A 1,851-nucleotide genomic window follows, 5' to 3' on the forward strand; every position below is an offset into this window, starting at 1 on the left:
AAATTCTTACACTTCTAGATGCAAAATACAAGTCACTATTCCAATACTGTTTGATTCTGCCATTTTGGAAATAGTATTTACAAATATGAGCGCAAATGTCTGAGATTGAGACATTTCAGTTAAAACCCTTTGGATAATTTCAACATTAATTACTTAACATCTATACACATACACACCATGCACATATCAATAAACAAAGGCACACATGCTACAAATAGTTAGTGACTACCTACCAGTCAATTAAATTAGATTATTCAGAAAAATAATATTGTTATAAGAGACATATTGCCTTTAGACAACATAAATGACTGCGTCTGGACACAGGTCAAAACTACTCTGCCGAGCACAAGTACTCTGTCGAGCTCAAGTTACCAGCTATGTATGATTTCAACACTTACATTTATTGAGTTATTGAAAAGTATCCTACAAACATTGTTCGAATGTGAAAGTGATCAGGTTTTCTGAAACAGGTGTTTTTGTATTGAAGAACCCTGAGAATGTGGACAGTAGGCCTTGTGTGAACAGGTGTGAACAGACTGAAGATAATGATGTTTTCCTTTCTCTGTCTTTCGAAACTCAGGAACAGTTTGAATGTTCTTTTATGTCATTTAAACAATGGTATGGATGATTAAGCTGGATCTTTCTCTCTGAATCAGGAGTGCACTTTCATTCTCCCAATTTTTCCAAAAGCCCAATCTGAGCAACCTATGCTATAAACCCTGTCTTTCCCATTGTTGTTTCAAAAGTGGAAAATGCTAAATTCGATAATCACACATAATGGGCATTTCACAGCCAAGACTTCTTGATCCTTCCCATCAACTCCATGTTGGAGGTGCACTCCACAGTAGAGTTGGTCTCAAAGGAGATGGCTGGGACGTGAGTGAGAAGGTGGCCCCCAGCCTTCTCCTGGGCCATGGGCGTGGGAGTCTGCAGGACCAGCCTGCCCCTCAGAGAGTGTTTGAGCTGCAGCAGCAGAGGGTTGTGGTGGTCGTACAGCCCCACAGGGTGGCTCTCGGGCTGGAAGCAGGTGGAGCAAGCGGAGCACAGTACGCGGAAGATGTAGACCCAGCCCAGGTAGTGCAGCTCTGCGATGTTGAGCACAAAGCAGCCCACGCTAATGCTGAACATGAAGTTGAGAAAGATAGTCTTCTCGGTGGCACGTGACACAAAGCAGTCTGTGCGGGTGGGGCAGGGGTAGGTCTCACAGCGGTACAGTTGGGGCACCTCGAAGCCAAACAGGTAGTACTGCCCCAACAGGAAGGTGATCTCCATGACGGAGCGCAGCAGCACATGCAGGATGTATATTAGCAGCACCTGGCTGGACAGCTGAGTTGGGTCCTCCCCTACCTCTCCATAGTCCACCTCTAGCAGGCTCTGCTCCACCCCCTCCCCTTCCTGACCACCCCACTCCTCTCTGTATCCAGGGCAGTAGGTGGACATACCAGTCTCCATGTTCTCCAGCCCTTTCCTCACCAGCTGTCCAAACACCTTTTTGGAGGTCCGCTCAGCCATCACCTGCCCCTTCTGGACCTCCAGCTTCTTATCCTTGGCGATCTTGTGCAGGACGTAAACGATGTAGAAGATGGACGGCGTGGAGACCAAGACGATCTGGAAGACCCAGAAGCGCAGGTGTGAGACGGGGGCGAAGGTGTCATAGCAGACGGTGTTGCAGCCGGGCTGCAGGGTGTTGCAGGTGAACTTGGACTGCTCATCGCTGTACACCGCGTCCCCCACCAGGGTCACCAGCAGGATGCGGAAGATCAGCAGCATGGTCAGCCAGATCTTGCCGATCACTGTGGAGTGGTTCTGCACCTCGGACAGGAAGCGTCCGAGAATGGACCAGTCTCCCAT

At 48.2% G+C, this 1,851-nt stretch overlaps 1 protein-coding gene across 1 annotated transcript; it reads right to left on the reverse strand.

Moving 5' to 3' along the window:
- Nucleotides 1-316: 316 nt before the first annotated feature.
- On the reverse strand, nt 317-1,851 carry LOC120018500 (gap junction delta-2 protein-like). The gene has a single exon (XM_038961731.1). The coding sequence runs from the start codon at nt 1,849-1,851 to the stop codon at nt 787-789; it is 1,065 nt and encodes a 354-aa protein (XP_038817659.1). The 3' UTR covers nt 317-786.

This window comes from Salvelinus namaycush, chromosome 23 (genome assembly GCF_016432855.1).
Source record: "Salvelinus namaycush isolate Seneca chromosome 23, SaNama_1.0, whole genome shotgun sequence".
Classification (NCBI taxonomy): Eukaryota; Metazoa; Chordata; class Actinopteri; order Salmoniformes; family Salmonidae; genus Salvelinus; species Salvelinus namaycush.